General features: G+C 40.7%; 3 protein-coding genes across 4 annotated transcripts in view; 2 read left to right on the plus strand and 1 right to left on the minus strand.

Moving 5' to 3' along the window:
* The window catches only part of LOC110952305 (importin-13-like), a 435553-nt gene that overhangs the window by 365525 nt on the left and 47151 nt on the right, over positions 1-22877 (plus strand). The window lies entirely within an intron of this gene.
* Positions 4653-11436, minus strand: mmachc (metabolism of cobalamin associated C). The gene is made up of 5 exons (XM_022195813.2): positions 11314-11436; positions 9412-9609; positions 8205-8357; positions 7925-8101; positions 4653-6444 (listed from the first exon to the last, which is right to left on the minus strand). Exons 1-5 carry the CDS (start codon positions 11401-11403, stop codon positions 6262-6264), a joined length of 801 nt encoding a protein of 266 aa, XP_022051505.2. The 5' UTR covers positions 11404-11436; the 3' UTR covers positions 4653-6261.
* Positions 11690-22754, plus strand: LOC110952306 (janus kinase and microtubule-interacting protein 1). Of its 2 annotated transcripts, none has more exons than XM_022195808.2 (11): positions 11690-12484; positions 12759-12801; positions 12962-13122; positions 14408-14489; positions 15997-16180; positions 16373-16461; positions 17557-17633; positions 17735-17835; positions 17915-17997; positions 18078-18230; positions 20117-22754. In XM_022195808.2, exons 1-11 carry the CDS (start codon positions 12419-12421, stop codon positions 20281-20283), a joined length of 1206 nt encoding a protein of 401 aa, XP_022051500.2. In that variant the 5' UTR covers positions 11690-12418; the 3' UTR covers positions 20284-22754. The 2 variants fall into 2 exon arrangements, with proteins under 2 accessions (XP_022051500.2, XP_022051501.2); XM_022195809.2 differs by having other exon boundaries at positions 11691-12484; positions 16388-16461.

The following is a 22877-nucleotide window of genomic DNA, read 5'->3' on the forward strand; positions in this document are numbered from 1 at the left end:
TCCGTCCCTCTCCATGTCCATTGGCCTCCACAGCCGCCAACCAACAACCGATTGGCTGCAGGGGGAATTCTGAGGCAGGGGTACTAGTTAATTATGCTAAGCCAAGAAACTGATAAGGAGACAGTTTTAAAAATTTAAAACCTCTGGAAACACACACATACACACTGAATTGGTTGCAAGAGAGAGACGGGCCCCTTTGAGAAAATATGAGACTATTTTGTCTGAGTAAGCAGAGATTGGAAGTGCACAAAACTCAGAAAGAGATAATTAAGCTCCTGCATGTTTCTCATGAATCTCAACCACTGCGTAATATTTTCAGTGTTTCCAGTGTCCCTTTTATACAAATCTGGAATCCTAAATAGCATTATAAATATTAAATCAAAAATACTAAACTCTCTGGATGTCGGTCCTTTCCTCCCCCCCCCCCCCCCCCCCCCAGCTCTCCTCTGTTGCTGGTACGCTGCTGGCCTTTCCCCTCTCTTCTTGTTAGCTGATGTCTGTGGGCGGAAAACACTGCTTCACTGATCCACAACTCATGAAACACCACTCATCTTTCTTTTTTTCTCTCTCACTCTCTCTGATCTCTTTTATCTCTGCCCAAAACTATCTCTGCTCTGGATAATTTGTGCTCCACAAAAACATGCAATTACTGCCCAGTATTTGCTTTTCAGTGTTTTGATTTTACTGGTAGAGAAGCAGCATCCAGTCCAACTTCTCATACTGATTCTCCAAATAGACTCATTTTCTCTCATGACCAGTTGCCACGCACCACATTTCGTTGGATTTGCATGCCTTTTCTGTAAGATTTCACCTCCAGAATGCATCATGCAGGCTGCAACATTAACTAAAACCTGCTACTAGCTAAAAATATGACGTATTATTTGTTTATTGCCTTTGTGTGTAGAAGTGTGGAAAGTTTTCTCATTTTCTTTTGTGAGTGGTCGCCATGTACCACATTTTGATGGATTTGCAACTCTTTTCTTTTTAAAATTATACTTCCAGAACAATTTAATGCAGCATTCACAAACCATGACAGATATGATAGTACCTTTTGCTCATTGCTTTTGCATGCATTCGTGTAGTGTGCCTCGTTTTCCTTTCCACCATATTTTGGTGGATTTGCAAGGTTTTTGTATAAGATTATATGTGCAAAACTCTTCAATGCAGCATTTACTAAAATCACAAACCATGACAGATACAAGAGTTACTTTTGCTCAATGCTTTTGTGTGTGTATTAGTGTTGAAAAATTTGACTTTCTTCTTTTATGGCATGCAACAATGCATCATATTTTGTTGGATTTGCAAGCCTTTTCTTTATGATTATACCTCGAAAACCCGTCAATGCAGCATTTAGTAAAACTGCAAAACATGACAGATGTTGAGGAAATTTCACACTTGGTTCTGCAAAGTTTGCTGTAGTGGGGTGTTTATAGACCCCTTTCACGTGACGTATGCATACTTAATTAGGCAGCTGCGCGCGCAGACCCGGTTCAAAACAAAGCCTGTTTACCTGTCCAAGTCGTGATATTACAAGCACATATTACGCTAAATATGCCTTCTTGTTGTGCTGTCGGCTGTCAGAATCATAGTAAAGCAGATGATATGGCAGCTGTGACAGTGACCAGGTGGAACTTGCTTTGTTACCGCGGCTAAACGTTTGGTTTACTAAATACTGATTTCCGTGTTCTCCGGAGCAGTCGTTACGTTGATATCACAGTTCCTGCTGATGTACCGGAGAAGCCCTGAGCCCGTTAGCAGGACAGTGCAGTATGTCAAAGTAGTGCCTCATAACGCATTGAAGGATTACTTTTTGCGCTTCAGTTGCGCTTTAGTGTCCCGCCCGTGGTACACTTTGAGATCTGCATAAGCAATTTGCTAAATGTCTGAAACTGCAAACGCGATTATACAAACACTATACGCCGATGGAAAGCTTAGATTCTCATGAATCCGCCGGTATAAACCACTTTCAGATGTGATTATCACAGCGGGTAATATAAACACATTTGTCCGACAAACAACGAATATCCATCCATCCGTTCTCTATACACGGCTTCAACGTACACAGCACGACTCACATTTCCGGGTTCATTATTACACACAGATGAAATATTCCACAAAAAAACGGCCATAATCCAACCTTGGACATCCAGACGAAACAAGCCAGTAACATATTTTGTCCAAAACATGTCTTGAAGTCGGTATATACTCCACGAATAGGTCGTTTTCAAAGGAAGGTAGTGTCTACAGATACGGACCCGTACCCGTAGCCTGTGGGCTACGGATACGGCACTTTCCATTTGCCAGACAGATACGGACCCGTATGCGAGCCTCGCGAGTCAAGAAGCTGCTAACCACTGCAAACTGTTGAAAGGTAAGCAAAGGTTAAGGTTAGGGTTAGTGTTAGGGTCAGGTTTAGGGTCCGTACCTGTAGTACCGATGCTACGGGTCCGTACCGCTAGCGTCTACCGGGAGTCACGTGACCAGATCTCGCGTATCTGATTGGCAAATGGCAAGTGCAGTATCCGTAGTCCACAGGCTACGGGTACGGGTCCGTACCTCTAGCAACAACCGACCCAGAACATTTGGAGATTTCCCATTTTATAGGAATATCAGAGGGTAGGGACGGCTGTATGCAAATACAAAGGGTAAAACAAAAGGAACATCTCAGAGGAAGGGTTGGGGGTTGTAAGTAAATACTAAGGTAGACAGTGGTTAATTTGCGTATAGTTCAATCGAGGGTAAGACAACAGAACAAAAGGGCAATTGGGTAACAGGAGGTAAGACGGGGGGTATAACCGACGCTAACAAAGGATGAGTTTGGTAAACACTTGCAAATAGTAAAGGTGTGATAACAGCAGGTAAGACGGGGGTATGGCAGACTGTAACAAAGGATGAGTCTGGTGACATGTAACAGTACTGACAATATGTGGGCTATTTTTCCATCACAGATTTCATGAAAACTGTTTCTTTCTTAGTGTGTAAGAAACGGTTCAGCTTTTCTTCCACAATTGCCTCTGCAGTCCTGCAACAACACAAGAACCACGAGAGCTCCTTGGTGCAGCATCGCCTGCCAGAACTCGAGCTGCACTGTGGTTTTCCTGCAGGATACTGAGCAGAAGAAGCAAAAAATAAAAATAAAAAGAGGAGCTGGATCACCAAGAGTATCCCTCTTCACCCTTCCTGGCTTGTCTTTTTTGCTTCTTCTCCAGCCTGCAACCTAAATATTCCCCTAGCAGATATTAGTGCTTTCCCAGCTGCAGTGAAGTGAAGCAAACTACGCACCTCTGAGGACAAAATCAAATCCAGCAGCAGCAGAGACCCAAGAACTGCTAAAGAGTTGGCTTCTCACACTGTCAAAAAACATTATACCTCCAAGTCTTCAAAAGAAATGTCTGAGTTCAAAACTAACTGAAGAAGCGAGAAAGACAAAAACTGCAAAAAGAGCATCATTCTGCCAACAGTTTCTATGCCTTTTTGCTTTTTGTTGTCGAGTGGCGTGCCAATTTTTTTGCACTTTAAAGCTGCCTCAAAATGTAGCACGCAAAACGATGCCTCAGTTTAATATAATCAACTTTTAGTTATGTAATTCTGCCTCACTGACTTTAACTGTTTCAAAAGTAATAAAAAAAAAGCATAACATGTAACTCTAACATATTATTTTCTGGAGGGAATTTAGAAATGGTTCTGTGGCTGTTGTAATTATGGGTAATGAGGTTCTCTCAGAAGCTTTTGTTGGGGCTGAGAATTGAACTGCAGAGTTTACTGACACATCGAAAAAGAGACGGAGAGAGAAAGTGAGAAAAAGAAAAGAGGGAGAAAGGGGAGAGAGGGAGGTGAGATGGAGCAACAGAGGGGGATAGGGGGAAGAGATCGAGTATCTGTGGGAGTATAATTAACTCCATGGTCTGGCTCTCTGCAGGCCTGCGGCATACTGCTCTGAAATGCTGATTCAGTACACAGATAGACAGAATACCACGGGAGGGAGAAGGGGGTGAGGAGAAAGATGCAATAAGAGGGGGGGGGGGGGGGGGGGGGGGGATGTGGTGTTGCAATGAACATAAAATGTGAAATGAAGCAATAGAAAGCTCAGTGGGGTAAAAAAGAAAAAAAGAAGTCTGGATTGATGGAAGCAAAGGGTGAGGTGCTGAAATGAAACTTCAGATTTAGATGGTTATGTGAGGCTCGAGGAGCAGCTACAAATGTTTCACTTTATAATGCAGCTTATCTGCAGTCTGTATTGACTTTATCAAGTGCTGAACATCTGCAGATGCTTCAGAAACAGCAGCACAAAGCCCTTCAACCAGCATTAACAGGAGGACAACAGCAGCACCTAGAGGTGATGAAAGGTAACCTGCACAGAGTCGCTGCTGCAGAGTGCTGGTACACTTAACCCCTCAGTGCCCGGTGGAGCTGATAGCTTAAAGTCATATGAAGCTTTAAATTTGAGAAACTGTGCGGGCCAGTGGTGGCTGCTTTATGCTGGGTGCTGCTGACCCACTGGCAGAGGGGTTAGTCACAGTTGAAAGTAGTCAGTATGTCAGCAGGCCAGGGGGGGCAGAGGCAGCTCACATCTATAATGCATCAAGCTGGATGTCGGGTAGTAAACTGGACACAAAGACAGCACAATAGGAGCCATAAATACTGGAGAGAGATGAATGGATGGAAGGATTTATTTCCCAATTAGTGTCACAGTACTCGTCGTAGTTCGATTGTTAAAATGATCCTTTCTGTAATGGATGTGGATTGAACTGTAATTGTTCAACCCCAAACACTGAAGGTGCTCACAAAAAATAGTCAGCATTACTCAGGCTAATCAAAAGAACATGCCCTTGGAAGAGGAACGTTGCTTTGGTGAAGAAATATTGAGGTTTTCAATATTTTCTATCTAGTGCACCTCCTTTGTATCGCTGTGGAGGAAAAAAATTTCATTTTCTACTTTTCCTTGTAGTGATTTTATCATTTAACAGCCATAACCTTGGTCCAACTATTGTCTTGTTTTGACTGCACTCTGTATTATTTACATTCCCCGACTGAGAAGCTCCTGTTCTCTTCATGAGAAAGCTGAGGCTGTAATGTTTGAAGGGCAAATAGTGTCATAACTTGTTGGAATCTTGGTCAGATGAGCTCTAATCTTTAAGCTGAAATATTCACTGAGAATTTCTCTTTATTACACTTCGATAAAATACAAAAGACAAATACAGTTGTACCTTGATTGCTTTTACTACGGCTCATCCTGTTTTTTGCAGCACATGGCCATTCATTCTTAACTGTTCAGACTTCACTGTTAAATCAAACAATGCAGAGAAAACGTTTAACAAAAATAAGATTTAAACAGGCGAGTGACACAAAGCTTCTTCAACCCACATGTCTTAATATATGATTCATCTAAACTTTGAAGTAAAAGTTCCCGTTGCTACTTTCGACTATACCATTCAGAATTTCCGATGGGATCCATCAAACAGGCATATAAAGTGCATTCCTCTTCAAAATATGGCAGACAGTGAATCCTGCTTTGCTGAGCTACTTTCAGCAAACATCCACTCAACATTATTTATCATCCGTTATACAACAGCAGCAGGAGAGGAGATGCTGCTGCTGTCAAACGCACAACAAACATGATGGGTACTTTGTACTGAAATGGAAGCTGCATTTAACTGTGCTTTTAGGACCACAGCTATGAGGGATCTGCTTATTATAACAGGGTATTTTAAAGAGCCCTCATTATGCTTTTTGGGCTTTTCCCTTTCCTTTAGTGTCTTATAGCTTTTTGGGGCACATCAAAGAACTGCAAACTTACAACGGCCAAAGTTAACACCAAATGGAGTTACTCTTTCCCATAGAAAGCTTTCCTCCGTACCAGCCTGAAACACCTCATTTAAAGTGTAGGGTTTTCTTCTGGGACTTGTTTATGTCATCATGTAACACATTTGCTTAATGTCAGCCTACCTCCTTTTTGAACATTACAGCATGTAAACTTACTCTAGTAGACTTCTAGTACAAATACAAACCTGTAAATTCATATAATATGGGCTTTTTTAAAGTAGTGTGATAAAATAACAGTCGTACAGAGCTGAACACAAATATTCAAGTATCCCTTATTAGCTTATTAGCTCCAATTATCCGTCACCCAAAACCAGATGGCTTTAAATCAACATGGAAGTTAAAGTCTTGATAGGCAGCTGATCAACAAGGATTCAATTAAAACCATGAACTAAAACATCCCAGAAGATGCCATGCCCACAGTTCAGCTGGTCTTTGTTTTCATCCATGTCCGTTCACCTGACTCTGTGCGTCAGAGGAGGGATCAGGTCGATCATCTTCACTCTGCAGAAAGCCCCAAGTCTTAAGCAGAGCGAAACGCTGAGCAGGAGGAGTGAGGAAGTAGTCCTTCTGTTTCTGAGAGTAGGTCCGGACCGGAGGGATGATGTCTCGGTAGCTCCAGTCCTGGATGATGCAAAATAAAAAGAGAACTTAATGATATGCTAACCTAGCATACTGCAGCATAGTAGAACATTTTAACTAAAACTAAATTAGGGAATAAAAACTAACCAAAAATATGCAAATAACAGTTATGCAGTGTTTACAAAAAGTACCCCACCGCCCCCCCCCCCCCCCCCCCCCCCCCCCCGAAGTATTCTGTTTCTACTGCTTTCCAACATTGAATCATGGGCAATATAATTATGATTTTCAGACAAGAATTTCCAAAAAAACACTTGTTCATGTCAAAGTGAAAACAGATTTATGCAAAGTAACGTCAATTAATTAAAAAAATGAAAAGTAAAACAAGGGATAGCATCAGTATTCACCCCCTTCAAGTTAGTATTTAGTAGATGCACCTTTGATAGATCTCAATCAGCCTTGCACATCAAGACACCACAATTTTACCTCATTCCTCAACGCTAAACTGCTCACGCTCTGCCGGATTGCATGGGAATTATGAGTCAACACTCCTGTTCAAGTCCCATCATAAATTCTCAATAGGATGGATGTCTGGGCTCTGACTCTGCCACTCTAAAACACTCATTGTAGTATTTAAACTATTTCAGTGTAGCTCTGGCTGTTTGCTTCAGGATATTGTCTTGCTGAGAAAGAAATCTTCTCCAAAGTCACAGTTCTTTAGCAAACTGGATCAGGTTGTCCTCCGGGGTTTCTCTATGTTTTGCTGCATTCATTTTACCCTCTACCTTCACAAAGCCTTCGAAGGCCTCCTGCTGAGATGCATCCACAGATCATGATGCTGCCACCACCATGCTTCCCAGTGATGACAGCGTGATTGTGATGATGTGCAGAGTTTGGTGAGTCACTTTAAAGGTGGTGAGTACTTAACGCGACTGCTTATATTACATGTTTAATTTTAATTACTTGACAATACTTTGGGGAAATTTGTTTTCACTTTGACATGGAAGAAATAGTCTTTTCTGTACGTTCTTGACCAAAAAAAGCAAATTATATTGACCATGACCTTTAATGTTGAAAATCAATAACAGTGGTAAACTTCCAATGGAGGTGAATACTTTTTATAGGCACTTTGTATAGTTAACTTTAATGGATATGAAATTAAATGTTGTTAAATTGTAAACAAACACAGAATTTTGCTGCTTACTTGTGACTAACACATCATTTAATTACATGCTGAAAACTTGGATGTTTAAGTTTAATTTGATGTCAATTTATTTGCCCTGTCCTTGTACAGAAAGCTGTAAAACCAAAGGTTTTAGTTTCGTCTCACAACTTACAGTGCAGACCAACAGCACAGATAACTGAAATCTTCTCAGAAGGTGGCTCAAAAGACAACAAAACCTCCGCCCCATGGGTGCGCTCTTATCCAAAGGCCATCTGTCTGAGGATCTTTTGCATGAAACACTTTGGCGCTGCTTCTTTATTGTGTCTCGCACAAGTATTATGTCTAAAAGAGCTTCAGCACCTGCCAGCGAAAGTTGAAAGCCTCCAGCAGCTGTATCCTGGCTTCTCTGGAAGGCACACAGTCAGGAGGAAGAGGCTGCACCAGCTTAGATCCTACCATCACATCGCCAAACACCAACAGAGCTCTGATGGCGAACCAGCCCCCGAACCTGGGATGTACGCACACGCCAAACATTTTCTGCAAGCGAGCAGATCGAAAGGTGAGGAGACAAGAAATGTATCTAAGCATCAACCAAGGACAGTCCATAAAAAGCAAAACAAAGAACCAAGAGCAGCATTACTTTTCCAGCCCATGGTTGGTCTGGGACATCAGACTGTTGGTAGTAGAAAGCAGCTCCAGATACGTGAGCTGCAGTTTGCGCCAAGAACTTCGGCTTCCTGCTGGGCAGCAGCTCGTAGTCGAACCTCAAATCCACTTTCTGTTCTGGAAAATACTGCAGGGCGAGAAGAAGAAAGAGAATATTTAAGTGCCACTGCTAGAATTTAAAACTTCTCTGCCCCTACTCTACATCAAAGCCTCTCAGATCCTCAGAACAGTTGCTGTTACCTGTTGCACAGTTGAGGATAGTGGGGAAAAGAGATTGAATCTTTGCTTTACTAGCTCCAAAACTTTGGAATAGTCTTTCTTTCGCAATGCAAACTTTCTTCTCTGTTGACATTTTAAAGAAAAATCTCAAGACCTGCATGTTTTCATTGGCTTTTGGTAGTCTTTAATGGTCCAAACATTTAGTATTTTCATTTAGTGTTTAATTTTACAGTTTGATTGCATTTTGCACTTATTTTGTTGTTTTCTGACTGTCAGCTTTGGCTGTTCTTAAACATGCTACTTAAATATACTTGATTTGACTGTGATTTGCTCAGGCTCTGGCTCCTCTACTGTACTTGCATGTTTTTTGTTTTTTTTGTAGTGAGCTCTATTTATTACATTTTTCTTACTTTTTCAAGCTAGTCTTCATTGTTGTATTTTCTGTGGTACTGTTGCAGGCTGAGGGGAACAATATTTCGTTTTTTGTGAACACAGGTGTACAAAGAAATCTTAAATCTTGGATTTAGATCAGGAAAATAGTGATACGTAGTCAGTAAATTGTTATTTTTTAAAATTGTTTTAACAAGACGATGACCCAGTGGTAACAACCTCCTGTTCCAGTGCCAGTAACTAACATCTCCTAAAGTACACCGTTTCAAGATTCTTAACCAGAACTGCAACATTTCTTGTTCTAAAACTCCATTTCATCTAGCCATCTTTCTTCTCTCCCACTACAAATGCATTTTCAGAGTTCCATATTAAAGTAATTCCTTTTAAATTTTATACAGTGGACTGACTCCCCCCCCTCCCCCCCCCCAACTTATACAACCTGGGTCGTTTTCTCTGACCGTATTCAGTTTGCAGGATTTTAACACCAATGTATGCATTCATTCAATGCCGTTCAAAAGGATAATCATATCCCAAACTAACCATATAATCTAATGTTTCCACTCCACCCTCACCTGTGACACAGTGGAGGCGATATGGTGTCGGACACACTGATCTATGGGGTCAGACAGCCCCTGGCAGCCCCTCTGCTTCATGAAGGGCAGGAAGGCTTCTTCAAACATAGCAGGAGTGCTGAGTACCACCACAGCCAAGGTGTCATCTGGGTAAGACAGGCGCAGAGTGGCAGGCAGCAAAGAGTTGTACCAACCAACCTTTAAACATCAAGGGAAAGATGATATTACATTTCTAAGCTTTGAGAGTTTCAGATCATTTAAAAGTGCTTGTTTAATCTATAAGTCTATGAATGGGATGGGCCCCACCGCCGCTGGGGATTTTATCAAAAACAAAAATGGTATTGGTGGTACAAGGTCAGCCACCAGGGGTGACTGAGAAGTAAAATTTAGAAAGTCCTCCTTTGCACAGAATGCCTTATCTATTAAAGGTTGCACAAACTGGAATACTTTTTCTATAGCTATCAGAGAAAGCTCCACTTTTTTCAGTTTTAAGAGACAGTATATTACATGGCTGATTGACAATTAAACATAGACACTGAGGAATTCAGGCACTTTCAAACAGGCTCTTTTACTAAATGCACTTTATGATAGGCTATGTCTAGAAAGCACTTTTCCAAAATAGTAGCACTTTAGGCTAGGTTTAACCTGGCCAGTATTAATTGTCATTGTTTTTGTTTTACTATATTGTTTTTTTATACGTGTGTGAAGCAGTATTTTTTCTTTTATGTGTGGGACTATAGATGGAAATTAGCCTTGTGCTAAATCCATCGTATTTTCTGCAACTCTGTGTAAACTATTATGATTAATATGCACTGTCCATTCCAAATAAATAAATAAATAAACAAAATAAATAAGATAAGAAGTGTTGCACTGGATCAAGGACAATAATGTTCTTGGTCAAAGTGAGGAAAATACAAAATCAGGTGCTCTTGTCTGGTTCTGAGTACAGCAGAAAATTAACGACTGTCCCATTTCATATAAATGACATTTCAGAGAAGATCAGAGCAGTAAATCTCTCTGACCTGTAAAGTTTGAAATTCGTTACGAGCAAATAAAAGTCACACTAAATTTTTGGCCCTTTATCCTGTAAAAAGTGTATTTGCGATTAGAAATAAATATATATTGGGGCTGCACAACATATATTTTAATATATAATAACTCCAACAGTTCTTACTTTCTATCACTGATCTTCAAGAGATGTCTAATATAATATATTTTATTCTAATTTAAATGTCCTTTTACATATTGTTTATAAACTTTACTTGCAAGACACAGAGTTTGTTGACATTCAGACCCCACATATGCACAGCAAAATGAGTGAGAAACGAGAGAAAAACACTGAGAAGGAAGATTATATTGCAAAAAGAAATGCAATGGGTTGTGTGGAAATATTCTGGCTACAGAAAGGATGATTTTGACCAAAAATAGGTACTCTGTTAGGTGTGTCTTGCAGTTGCTTCACTATGGGAGACCATACAACTAAACTGACAATTTAAATCAGCACTACAAAGCTTCGGATGATGAGTGGAAAGCCAGATCTCAATGCCATTTATGCAAGAAATGATTTTTGGATGCCTCTGCCAGTTTAATATTAAATGATAAAGGTTACAAACTGCTTTTTAAAATTAGTTTTACACATTATGCAGATCCACACGATGAAAGCAATCATTGCAGAATGATTAGCTCGTTCCAGATAGTTATTCAAATCATCTGGTGAAAATTGCTGTATATTTTCATATCGCAGAAAACAAAATATGGCAGTGTAGAATTGACTGTCCTTTCCAACTCCTCACCTCTTTGTCATAGTTGAAGGTTAAAAATGTATTTATTTACATTTCTCACACTTTTTAGTCCATTTTTCTGTCAGAGAAACACAATAGAAGCAAATTCGTGCCACCATACCTTTAAAGGGTACACTTCAAACCCCAACTTAGTTAAACAGTTGTCCAAGAGTCCTCTTATACTTTCCACACTGTCAATGGAAGCCGCCATTGTTGCATGTCAACATGGCGCTTTGGATTATGGGATATGATGTTCTTTAGTTACTTAATGTCAAGAAAAAAAGCTATTCTTTTGTTAGTTTCTGCAGTAATTTATTTAAATTGAACTTATATTAGAAATAAAACATACTTTATATGTTTATAAACGAAACTAGCTCTGTAGTTTTGAAACTAAAGACGACTAGCTTAACCGACAACCTATTACAACTACACTACCCAGAAGCCCCACGGGCGTAAGTCGTACGTAATCACGTCGTTGTTGCGGGCTCCTGGATTTAAAAGTGGAGTCGTACTATTTTCTTTGAGTAGCTTGGTTAGCCAGCTAGCAGATGTATGTGTATTTATTTAGTTAATAATTAATATATATTTATCAGCGACATTGCTATTTGCAAAAGCAGACATCATTAAGAGTTTTAGAAGCGACAAATATGTTTTTTTGGCCAACTTAAACAGAAACGTCATGAAGCCAGAGAGTTAGAAACGTCGTAAAACTGCTGCTAACAGACATTAGCTCAGGTTAACGTTACGCCAACGTGGTCTGTTTAACACTTGCTATGCCTGAGTGTGTGTTTGTTGCGCAGTTTGCTGTGACTTTGTTAGCATAAACCGTCGTGGAGCAGGAAGATTCGGCACTGCCAGCATTTCAAATCAGTATCTACTCCCCCGCGGACAGGCTGAGCAAACCAATTGGATTATCGCATTTTCTAGCACCTCCGACAACAGCTACTTTTACCTGTGTAGCAGCTGATAACCGTGAAAGATGCAAATGCACAGGCCTGCTGTAATTTAACCTCCCTCAAAGTGTCAGAGATCGTAACTCAGCTGTTACCTCACCCAGCAGCCGCATAACACGTCTAAAGTTACTGCATCACCATCCTACAGCGGGTTTTTGATGCAATCAGGCTGCACAACGTTGTCTTGCAAGACGCTTTTGCAAGAATCAGGGAAGTAGTTGTGATGTTTGATGCATTTGTCAACTGCACTTGACTTTTTAGTTCAACTCCGACATGAACTGGGACAATCAGCTGAGCACCATTCTGTCAGTAGCAGATGGCAACGTTGCAAAAATGAGGGTAAGTTGGTCTAAATATCCTTCTTATTCATTAGTCTTGCAGTGAACGGCAGAAATCGATTATTAAAGTGCACACAGAAGCATTTTGTATTGCATCAGTGCTGAGTGTGAAACGTAAAGACAGAGCCTTCACTCTTGTGGTCAGCTGTAAATAGTCGTTTTTTGGAGTCATCTGTAGGTGGCAGTAATGCTCCATGGTGATTCATATTAAAGCAGTGCATTGAGAGTAAGACTTGGGGAATACCCTTTGAATTAGTCTTTTTATGCGTCCACAGGAAAGGCTCGTGTCACCTGGGAAATTCTGCAAAGGGGGAGAAGGTAGGTGAACTATTTTAGTTTTCTGAATATGACTAATAGTAGAAATTGGCTTCCTTTCTTTTCAACTGCACAAAATAATGAGCTCACTTGTTTGAAATCATTTGACAGGATTTACTCCTTTCATTTAAAAAAAGCTCCACACATGTCTCTTTTTCTCCAGATCTGTTTCCAGCGAGGGAAAGGGTTCATGATTCAGATCTGGACCCTCCTGCTCTTCCCCCTCGAGCCCCTCTCCATCGACAGCCTTCCCCTTCTCTCAGTCCTACTGTTCAGTGGTCAGAAATCGCTTCCATCCAGTCACAGCTCCAGATACAGAGCCAGGTGTGTGTTTGTCTGTCAGTGACAACTAATCACACATGTATTCATCTAGTTTAATGGTTCTGTGTGCAACATTCAAAACTGCAAGACAACACTAGAGCATCAGCATAGACGACAGCAAATGAACACATCGACCAAACCTCTCTTCTTCCCTCCCTTTGTTTTACAACAAGAGAGGTTTCGTACATGAAAGCGAATTTTAAAAAAATGTCTAGCCACAATCATGTGCTCACACTAGCATTGTAAAATACAATGAATGGGTATCAAATTTACTTCCTCTCTCTTTCCCTGTGCTTGTTTTTGTTCTGCTTCATGTGTGTCTGTTTCCATGGTTTGGTGGTTCGGAGCAGACCGGTGGATGAATCGGGTCGACTACCGTACATAGTGCAAGAGTGCAAAAATCAGAAGAAAATCTTAAAACAGCAGCAGCAATTTGAATTTCACTGCACTTTTTGCACGAGCATGTCACAAACCGAAACTCTTATGTTTCTTACACTGAGCTGAAATGAAATGATTGTACATAACATAAATCCATCTATTGTCTATTCATCACTTAATTGTCATTGGGGTCGCAAGGGGGCTGGAGTCTATCCCAGCTGCCTTAGGGTGAAAGTAGGGGACAGCCTGGACAGATCGCCACTTGCCAGTCTATCGCAGGGCTACACATAGAGACAAACAAGCACACTCACATTCACACCTATGGACAACTTAGAAATTAACCTCACCATGTTTGTGGACTGTGGGAGGAAGCTGGAGAACCCAGTGAGAACCCACGCTGCACAGGGAGAACATGCAAACTCGACACAGAAAGATCTCAGGCCGGGGCACAAACCGTGGATCTTCTTGCTGTGAGGCAACTGTGTTAACCATCGAGTCACCGTGCAGCCCCTATAACAGGAATAAAATACTTAATTTTTAAAGTACTTGATTAATTGTTGAGGCACTGTGTGGAAACTGGACTACACTTTTGTTTTTCTAGTGCAGTGGGAGGTCATTCTTAGTCTGTTTATAAGCATGAGAAGGACCACCAGTTTCAAAAGAAGGGACTCACATGCACTAACGTGTATTAACTTGCACTAACATGCATGCACAACAGAAGCTCCGATTACAACAGCCATGGGGTGCGACTTCATTCTCTGCTGTAGATTCCTCTGTTCCACTGTTTTGTTGTATAGCAGAAAATTTTTTGCTGGTATATTGTTTGTTTAGCATCTTGGATATTGAACTTTCATAGTGTTAAATTTGAACGGGGCAAAATTTCAAAAACGTTTTCACATTGTCTTTTCAGGCGATTGAGTCCCTCACCCAGAAACTCCACGACATGGAAAGGGAGAGACAATCTCAACGATGTCACATTCAGACCCTACAAGGTAACCGACTGCTTCGCCATGAGTTATTCTCCTCAGTTTGTTCTGGGTCACATTATCTTCTAAACACAGAATGACATCTGACTCAAGTTATTGTTAACTAGAAGAAAAGAGTTCATATCTGATTAAATTCTGTTTAGTGTGGTCACACCCAACTGAACTTAACAAGTGAAAACTAAACAATGACCAGAGTTGGTTTGTTAAAATGGTGCATTTTATTGGAAATAAATCATCACCACACAGTTCTTGACACATACAGGGTGCATGTTGCTTCCATGATATATTATTCAGTGCTGCAGCCAAGTCTGGCAAACAAGTGAATCTGGTTGTCAGATCCAGTTTCAGCCCACAGAATCATGTAAAGCCCTTTCATTTGAAATTACTGACCTGACAAAAGTCACTCGTGCACAAAAACCTTCATTTTTAACAATGTAAGTGTTTTTTCTCACCTTCAGCTTATCCTTCAGATCAGGGGGTTGTACGAGAATTTGTCTCCTGTTTGCTTATCTGTGTTTGATAAGTTAGGGAGAGAATGAAAAAGGACATAACTCCAGTGCTGTACACACACAAAAGCACTAAGACAAAGTTGAATAATCTCATTTGATTGAATTACTGATATTTACATTATTTTTTTCACTTTTTTTTAAACCTCAATTTTAATATTTTGGTTTAAATATAAAAAAATACACTTTCTGTACTGGCCTTTGACTGTTTGCAAAATCGTGTTTTAGCTACTTTCCCTTCTTTCTTTGCTGTAATTAAAACACTGTAAAGACGCTTTCTGTGGTTTAAATTCTGTTCATTGTGTAAATATGCACTGTGAATGTGTTGACTAGCTTAATCACAGCAAGTAAAGTTCCCTGGCAGGCTGTTTCAGCCTCTACTTTCATTTACATGCATATAAGGTAGAATTTAATCTGTTTAAGTGGCACAGATGGGCTTTGCCTTATGGCTGAGTGTGGTGGAAAATGCGTTAATTTTTAGTTTGCATTAAATACAGTTTGATTCACTTTCACTGCATACCACCAGTTTCACTTAGCTTGTCTCAGGAGAGATGTAGGAAAATGGAACCAGTAGCTGAATACTTGCGGCAACAGGAAGCAAGTGGATTTACAGGAAAATATGGTCTCAATTTTGTGAACCATCAGCACTTACAGCTCTACGTGCAGAGGACAAGAATGACCAAGCAGCATTTGTTTATTATCGCACATTATTTATTTCTATTGATTTTCCCTTACTTGATCTACAGTGATTTAGATAACTATAGATATGTTTGATGCATAAAAATACCACCTCACCCTTGTTTTAAGTTCAGATATAGCTAGAATTTGATCTCCCCCGCCTTCTCTACTCACTATCCACCCCTGTTCTGTCTGAAACAACCAAATCCACTCATCAAGAGGGGATTCGTTCATAATTAATGACGCTAATAAATTATTCTGATTTTGTCCACAAGGCTGCCAAAAGAAGGGAAAATTCCCTACTTACACTAATCTCTCTTCTTATCTAGAGGAAGTTCACAGGCTGCGTGAGGAGCTGAGGGAGAGGGAGATGGAGAGGGAGGAATCGAGGAGGGGACAGAGTCCGGGAGCAGAGAGGAGGATGGAGCAGTGGAGGAGAGAGGTTGGACGTGAGCTGAGCAGTCTGCGGGGACACATCACCCGAGCCACGTCGCTAGGCAACCTGGAGGAGAGGTGAATCAGGGGTGGAGCTGGTGGAGGCGGCGGGGGTTTAACTGCAGAGTAAACTGATGACAGGTCCAGGCCAAGATTGATATGAATGTGTTTACACCTCCCATAGAATTTAGAAAGGGTTTTCAACGCTTGTGTGGGTGTCGTTTTCATTTTGGGGAGAGATGTCATGACAGCGTTATGACAACATGTCAGTCATTTATCCCTCAGTTTCAGCTCAAAGCTCCGCCGAGAGGAGCTGGAACACCTGCGGAGAGAGTTGGACCAACTGAAAACAAGGCTAAGTGAGTTATGTGCACTGCAAAAACTCAAAATCTTACAAAGTCTGTTTGTCTTATTTTTAGTCAAAATGTGTCATCCTACTTGATTTAAGATAAATTCACTCAACAAGTGACATTTCAGTAAGATGGAGGGACTTATTTTAAGACAATACATCTTAAATATCTTAAGTCAAATGATCTTAAAATGATCTTGTTTTAACAGCCGTGTCGTCCTGCGGGTAAAATTGACCCGTTTTAAAATGTGGAGAAAAAATAAATAAAACACAGTGAAAACTTCCACATTTTCTAAATTCTTTGGGAAATTTTTGAACATTTTTGGTGGAAAGAAAGAAATGTTAAAAAAATGTTTCTTTGAGAACATTCAGAAAGAAAATTAACCGCTGAATTTTGGTAGATTTTTTTTTTCCTGAATGTTCTTCAAGAAAATGTCAGAACTTTTACTGATATATTTGTAGTCACTTTATCTATATTTTTAGGATTTATTTTTTTTGAAGATTTTTATTCATTTTTTGAACATATTTGCAATTTTTAGATTTTTTTTAATTTTTAAATTTTTATTTCTTGCCAAATTTGAGGATTTAAAAAAAAAAAAAACTTTTAAGGGAAACTTTTAAGGAATTTTTTTTCCTGAAGGTTTTGCAAATTTTTTATAAATTAGGGGGATTTTTTGCAGAATTTTTGGATTTTTTTCAGACAAGAGAACAATATTTTTTGGTGCCGTAAATGAGGACAACAGGAGGGTTAAGACACCTAAGTTTGACAATCCTGGTAAAATATAGCTTAAAATAAGATTTCCCAGCTAATTTTGAAATCTCAACATCCTAAATATCGTATCTTTTTTCAAGAAATCTTACCAAGTTATTTTTCGCTTGTTCTATTGGCAGACTTTTTCACTTACTTCAAGGTAAAAATTCTTTGAAATAAGTTTTTTTTTCTTGTTTTGAGAGGGGCATTTTTTCCAGTATGCTCTCACACAAACACCGTGCCCTTTCATTGATTCAGCGGGACCGCACATGTCCCGGCCCACTGCTGCCCTGCAAAGGAAAGACAAGCACAATCTTGCTCATAACGTCGGCTCTTTCTTGTTCTTCTTGGCAGGGAGGCAAGAGGAGGACGCTTTCCTCCAGCAGGCCGAGGCCAGAGAGACCAGGAGGCAGTACGAGCGCAGCTGCAAGGTGCACACACACATTTTATTGAAACAGGTTGTGTTTGCTTCTGGAGTTTGTGGTTTGTATTCTCACAGATACTTAACCTTTCCTTTATGTGCTTTGTTCAGATGCTGGAGGAGCTGACAGACAGCTACAGAACTCACAGCACTGATCTGACAAAGACGCTCGCTCAGTATTCTCGCACACAACAAGAGGTCCAACAGATCAGGTGAGCATGTGTGTGTTTTGTGTGTCTGCGGTTTGTATCTTGTCTTTGAGTGGATTACATACTTATTCTCTTACATCAGGACAACTGTGTCAGAGCTGAAGGATGAGGTCAGGAATCTCGTCATCCGAGAACCTACACCTTTGCTGTCAGCTCACACATCAGGTAAGTATCTCTTCTAGTCTGGCTCCAACATCCACTGCCTGATCAGTCTGGAAGCGTGTTTTTTTTGTTTTTTGATTCAGGGGCCTCACCGCTCCCGCTCCCGCTCCCTCACAGCCACAGCAGAGTTGTCAGAGTCGAGGAGCCAGAGTCTGACTCAGAAGACTTTAGCCCGACTCCGAGCCTGGCCGAGGTCAGCTCGGATGATCTGTCATGGCTGGATGAAAAAGATCCCGGTAAGACTTCATGTTTTGTCAATGAAAAAATGCACCCAAGCACGATTACTCAGTTCTCCCGCAGATTAAGCGTGCCGAGTCATCAATACCACATGTTGTCACTGCGTCATTTTCACAAGCCTTCTGGTTACCTACATGCACACTGTTTGATAATTGGAATAACGTTACGCGCCGCACCAGATGGGCACAGGCTAATGACAGTTTCAGCAAGATGGGACATGTAGTTCGCCCTCCCATTTATCCCCCACACATCTGGCTCAGCTTTCACTCGGATTCATCCCCAATAGATCTGAGTCACAGCTACACTGTGTTTGCCTTTTCAGCATACAGTTAATTAAAGGAATAGACTGACATTTCGGAAAACATGCTCATTTGTTTCTTGGCTTGTGGTAGATGAGAAGATTGATACTGCTCCAATATCTGTCATTGCTTGTTGCCTGGCAAACTCTATGAAGGCAATGCATCCGGACAAAAACTAGTCCCGCATTTACACAAAACCACATCTAGTCATTTTTACGTTTTAATTTTTTTGTGTGGATTAAATGAAAGAGCTATAACATGTTATAAGCCATATTTTGTTTGCATTAGACACAGCCAGGCTAGCAGTTTCCCCCCGGTTGCAGTCTTTGTGCTAAGCTAACCTCCACTTGGCCGTAGCCTCGTTTTTTATTATTGATTCTCTTACCTAATGCTTGACAGGGAAGTGAAGAAGTGTAAGTGAAAATGTCAGACTAGTCCACTCAATCCAGTAAACCTGAATCCTTTACCCCGACAGTGACGGGATCCAGTGGCTCTCTTTTGCTTTAGGGGGCATTTTGTTGACGCATTTAGGGTCCACTTGTCCTTTTAGGAAGGAATAGGTGCTGCAAATCAATGCAAAGTTGTTCTGAATGATCACCTTTATCTTGTAATAAAACATTTCTATCCTGTTGGGAGTGGTCTCCTCCAGAATAGCAATGCCTCCGTCCGTGGGGCATGAGAGAATGATTTGATGAAAATGATGCGATTCATATGTTGTCACCGTCACAGTTAGATTTCAACCCAATTACACAACTCTGTGAGATTTTGGACCAACGTTTCATCGCTCTTTAACACCATAATCAAGACCCAAGTGATGGATTATTTGTTTGGAAATGGAGAATTTACCTCCAGTAGAGACTCAGACTTTTAGCATTACTGTCAAGGCACAATGAAGCCGTTCTGTTCACCCAACACCTTTCTAAGACTATGTATTTTGCTTTTCCTTTAATTTGTCACCCTTATTTATTTCACAAGTTTTATGAAGGCAGAAAAAATTGCAAAAATACAAAAGACCCAAGTTTAAAGAAAAAGCCAGTATTAGAAATACAGTGAAAGTGAGGAATACAATCTGCAGTGCACAGCATCACTGTGAGCAGGTCTGTGGTCCTACTTTGTTCCTCCATCTGCACATAAACCACTAAAGCTCTCATTTCCTCTCCTACGGTCTCTGCGAAGCGAGTCATTTCTTGGGAAATTTGGTAGTCAGTGTGTGTCTTTCAGCGTGAGCTCGTACACTACTCACCCCCGAGACTTACAGTAACAGAACGTTGATGTTCCCGGAAGAGATTACAATCTCTGCTCTAAATGTTTCCCAGAGTGATTTGGGCTCATGGAACTGGGATAATTCGACGACTTTATCCACAAGCACACACACACACACACACACACACACACACACACACACACACACACACACACACACACACACACACACACACACGTGCACACAAACTCAAACTAGTACACAGTTTTTAACGGGAAAGCATTTGAATGTCTTCCAACCTAATCCCACATGGTGGCACAGCAAAGAGGCACTCAAACACAAAAATGAACTGCTCCTTCTCTGCTCTTTTAATGTCTGCTAGCTCTTCATCAGAAGCCACGAGTACGCCTGAGCGTTCAGTCTAGACGGAGCCACTTTGCTGGTCCAGGATCAGATCTGGAGGATGATGACGATGAGGATGGTGGTGATCTTCTCGATGACGATGTGAACCCAGACTTGGGATCTGACATAAGTCTTAATGACCTCTGAACTTTCACATGTTTATTCTTCATGAAGGTGAGATTTAACAGAGACGTTTCTTCTCACTAGCCTATTGCACTACCTGAGACATATGAATACTTTGAAACTGAATTCATTTTGCCAGTACAGTTCAGACGTACAGCTCTGTTTTGAACCCCAACATTTTAAAAATAGGAACAGTCAGGATAACACAAACAACCATATGGCTTATTTCCTTTTGGGTCCCACGAGGAGGGGAAAGATAACAAAGGATTTCAAGCAGCAGACTTGGCACAGCACACATATAACAACAAGTAATTAAATCATCCTACTTAGTGTTATTAGTGTTGCTTAACAGACCTGCTCGTCATAGTTCATATCTTTTTTGGGAAAACCTTGTTAATGTGGGAAATTCTTGAATGCTATTTTTAAACTGTTATTTGTCAGAGAACCAGAAGAGTTGAAATCAGGACAGGCCAAGTTTTTTTTTTTTTTTAAATGACACACTCAAACACTTGCTAACATCTTGTGCTTAAACAAATCGCCTAAATGTTTATCAAAAGCTGACTCATTCATGTCAGTTTGTTTCAAATGCTGTTCTTCAAAGCGTTGTTTTCCCGTCTGCCTATCTGCTACAGTTAAGGACGGTAAAGTCCCCACAGATTCTCTTTAAATAATATAACTGTCTCCACATGTACGGGCCGATAGGTTGCTGGGAACAAACTGTGGAGTGAGGCAGCTGTTTAAAGAGTTCTTTGTAAGAGCTGCTCATTCAAAAAACCCAATTTGTTTCATGTCGGTGCCAGTAAAAAAAAAAATAAAAAAATAGAAGCGCTTTTGTAAAGTGCATTATTTCTAAGTGTAATCCATCCAAAGAATATAATGTTTTAATTGTTGCCACACCCTCTGCTCTCATGCTGCACTGTACTGACAATAAATTATGGGTCTTAGCAGAGTTAAGGACAGCGCTTGGTCCGCTAAACCACAAGGTTTGGCTTTAGGCGGAATGAGATTAAAAATAGTTATGTTTAGGTCTGCTATGATTGTGGATTGTTGGGGTTAGGTAAAGGTTTGATGTGGGCAAGACTTTAATCTTTGCCCAGAGCTAAAGTGAGATCCATAAAGAGACACAACTCAACACTTTGCTTTGTGGAGCACAGCACTGGTTTGCAAACAAAGAACCCGAACTTAAGTGGTTTTACAACTTTCTCTTTTCTCTTGTCAATGATTTAACCCTTACAAACTCATCTCCATGTATCAAAGTCAGATGTATATAGAAGTCTTTCCTCATGAAGATGGTCTCTTCCTGAACTTAAAGTGATTTTTGCAGTTCTATGAATTCCACATCTCTCGCTGCAGCTCGAGCACGCCAGCTCAACCAGAACTCTGCTAAACCACTGTGAAATGGCTCTATGCTACACATTAAGTGGTGACATTGTAATTCAGTCATACATGCTCAAACCAGAAAGAGCAATGATACAGAATGACCTACCCTGCAAGTGCATGGGATTGATTCCTCCGGTTGGTTATGTTTGGTTTGGTAAACCGTCTGAATTTCTATTTTTGAGACTGTCATCGCTACACTGCAGTTTCAGTGGCATTCATGTGTCTTCTGGTATGTAAAAAAACACCATATAGAAATGTTAGTAAGGATAACACTAGGGTGGGTCTTTAAAGTTCAAGTGATCATGGCTGGCACGGTCTCAAAAGTTACTGTTCATTCTTCATCGTGGCAGAGTAATGGATATTTAATGGGGTTTTCATCCTGCCATAATGCACTCTTCAGTCCAGCAGGAATCTGATGAGGGATGGGGTTTTGATTCCTGGTAATGCAGCAGAAGTGATGGCAAAGAGGAATCAAAAGCTATTACTGTTATCAAGGCGCCAGTGCCTCACCACCTCCACTGCGATCTTCATGTACACAGATCTCAGTTGAGACAGTCGAGGGTCCCTTTATGCCGTTATGTCTGACATGAATCTCACATTGCCGGGCGAGGTGTCGAGCTGTTAAATATTTCAGCTTCCAGACACCCCCCCATCAAGGATCCCAGACCACAGTGCAGAGCTTACAGACCGGGTAGCTGTTCAGTGGGGTGCATATATGGAGGCTTAGGTGGTAAAATTTACCACACACTGTTCAGCTCATGTAACAAGAGGGATTGTCTCACTGGTCCATAGTGAGCAATAAAAGACCCTCTCGAAAACAATAAATGGCACAGAGCAGAACATAACATTTTCACAAACCTCTTCTTGCACACAATCCTTGTGAAACTGCTAATGTTGTGGTTGGAGAGACGTTTAATGAAGGAAAGGCTCGTCTATTTGTCATGTGGCCACGTAATGGCTGATGAATCAGACCTTTTTACTGCCATTTTATGGCATTTGCCAAGTATTGTGCAGTGGTGCTGCAGTAAAGCAGTGCATTGATTCATTCACTGAAGATCTGTAAAAGAATTGTTTTGTGTTTTGTCTCCAACAATAAAAGTCTGTGTTACAAGCGAGGAGCGAGGAGGATTTTTCTGTTGTGGCCTCTGTGGATCAGTGTTATGTTTCTGATTGTATTTTTGTCCTCACTGAGGTCGAAGGTTGTTTACAACCGAAATCTAAAATGGGAATAAGAGAAA

Source organism: Acanthochromis polyacanthus, chromosome 4 (assembly GCF_021347895.1).
Source record: "Acanthochromis polyacanthus isolate Apoly-LR-REF ecotype Palm Island chromosome 4, KAUST_Apoly_ChrSc, whole genome shotgun sequence".
NCBI lineage: Eukaryota > Metazoa > Chordata > Actinopteri > Pomacentridae > Acanthochromis > Acanthochromis polyacanthus.